The sequence below is a fragment of the Eimeria mitis genome, genomic scaffold (assembly GCF_000499745.2).
Source record: "Eimeria mitis Houghton genomic scaffold, Emh_scaff6222, whole genome shotgun sequence".
NCBI classification, from domain to species: Eukaryota; Apicomplexa; class Conoidasida; order Eucoccidiorida; family Eimeriidae; genus Eimeria; species Eimeria mitis.
In genome coordinates, this window is record NW_013574417.1 from 1 (window position 1) to 1,761 (window position 1,761).

Here is a 1,761-nt window from a genome sequence, read left to right on the forward strand (position 1 = left end):
TATATATATATTATATATATATATATATATATATTATATATATATATGTATATATTCAAGTTAAATAAACTAAAAAACATTTTAAAAAAAGAATTCTTTTATAAAAAATAAATTTAATTTCGTAATATTGCATCGATATATTAATATATACACCAGGATATATTTCACTGTAGTCTTCATATTGTATGTATTCAACTTAGCCACGCAGTATAATACAAATGCATATACAACAGCAGCAAGAAAGAGAAATACAAAAGATAAATATAAGTTCGTGAGACAGCGCAGCTTACTGCTGCTGTCAGAGCCTCTGCTGCTTCGTGTTTGTTGGTGGTCTTCATCTGAATCAGAAAGCCCATTGATTTCTCGTTTTTCACACTTTTCTTTTTCTTCTGTCTGATATGCTGCTGATATTTCTTTCTCTTCATCTGTTTCTTCTTCATGAAATACTGCAGCATCGGACCCCTCACTAACAGTTTCTGAATCGCTTTCCTCAGAGCCGCTGCTCTCGGCCTCGCGCCGCTCTGCCAATGCAGATTCAAGTAGTTTCACTTGCTGTTCACTGAGACCATCAGAAATAGAAATTAAATCCACTGAAGATTCTCTTTCTTCTGCTCCTTCTTCTGCTGCTTCTTCGTCTGGCTCCCCGGCAGCTCGCTTCGCCTCCGCCGGCGGCCTGGACCGGCGGTCTATGACGTCTTCAAAGCTGGGAAAAACGCAGGAAATAAACAAAAGGAATAATTTAATCAAAATATAATTCGAAAAAAACATGATAATTATTCTCATGCTAGCAGAAGGCAGAAAGAAACACGCGGATCTCATCTCATCGCTCTTCACTTACCGCGGAACCGTCGTGACATCCACCAAAAATTTCCTTTCAAAAAGCCGCTTTATGCACTGAACATCGCGGTCAAAGTAAAGAGCAGCATTTGGGTGATATATTGATACCATCTGAGGAAGATCTGTTGAAGCAGATGCAGAAAGCAGAAAGAAACAAAAAAACATGAACTGCTAGAGCTGCGCATACACCGGAACACAGGAAAGCTGAACACATGCGATCTTCCGGTATTTTCCAAACATTTTCGAGTTTTTAGAACATTTTCGTAATATTTATGTAATTTTATTGTCTCACCGATCATCGTGATGCGCCCGTTGTCGCTGATCATGAGGTTGAATTCGTTGAAGTCGCCATGAATGAGCCCGCAGTGCGCGAGGCGAACAACGAGTTTCATCAGCTTTTCCAGCACCGTCAGTGGGTCCTGCAGCTCCCTCACCTGCACGCAGACAGACAGCTGCTGAGGCAGCACATGTAAGAAACGCAGCGGCGAGACAGAGAGCCCTCCGCCTCTGCTCAGCGGCCGTGAGCCCTTTCCTCCGAAGCAAACTCATTTCCGTTGCTTGAAAAAGAAAAGTATTCGCTGCATGTGCAACCACCAGCCTTTACTGCGCTCTGCGCTCTGCTCCCCTGTCGCTTTCTTTTGTTCTCTCAACGCTTCCTGAGTTGCATTTCAGGTGTACGTTCACCGCGCACCTGTGTCAGTGGAGTTGCGTCTATGTACTCCATGAGTACTGCATGCCGGTTTGTATCAACCGGCTCTGGCACTGGAAAGCCGTGAGAGTGCAGCGCCTTCAGATACGCAAACTCTCGTGCAGCCGCCAGGTGGGCGAGGTAATGCCAGCTGCAGTGTGTGCGATGCTGCATGTAATCTCTATTCTTCTTGATGGAACGAAAGGAGATGCGGCCTGTAGTAAGCAAACAGCAGT

The 1,761-nt window shown here is 43.8% G+C and overlaps 1 protein-coding gene across 1 annotated transcript in view; it reads right to left on the reverse strand.

Moving 5' to 3' along the window:
* Nucleotides 1-55: 55 nt before the first annotated feature.
* The window catches only part of EMH_0086600 (RIO1 family domain-containing protein, putative), a gene marked incomplete at both ends in the record, with an annotated part of 2,208 nt that continues 502 nt past the window's right edge, over nt 56-1,761 (reverse strand). The window contains 5 exons of the mRNA XM_013501048.1: nt 56-69; nt 291-703; nt 839-959; nt 1,130-1,271; nt 1,529-1,740. Of these exons, the coding sequence (XP_013356502.1) occupies nt 56-69; nt 291-703; nt 839-959; nt 1,130-1,271; nt 1,529-1,740 (902 nt within the window). The remainder of the gene's footprint in view (nt 70-290; nt 704-838; nt 960-1,129; nt 1,272-1,528; nt 1,741-1,761) is intronic.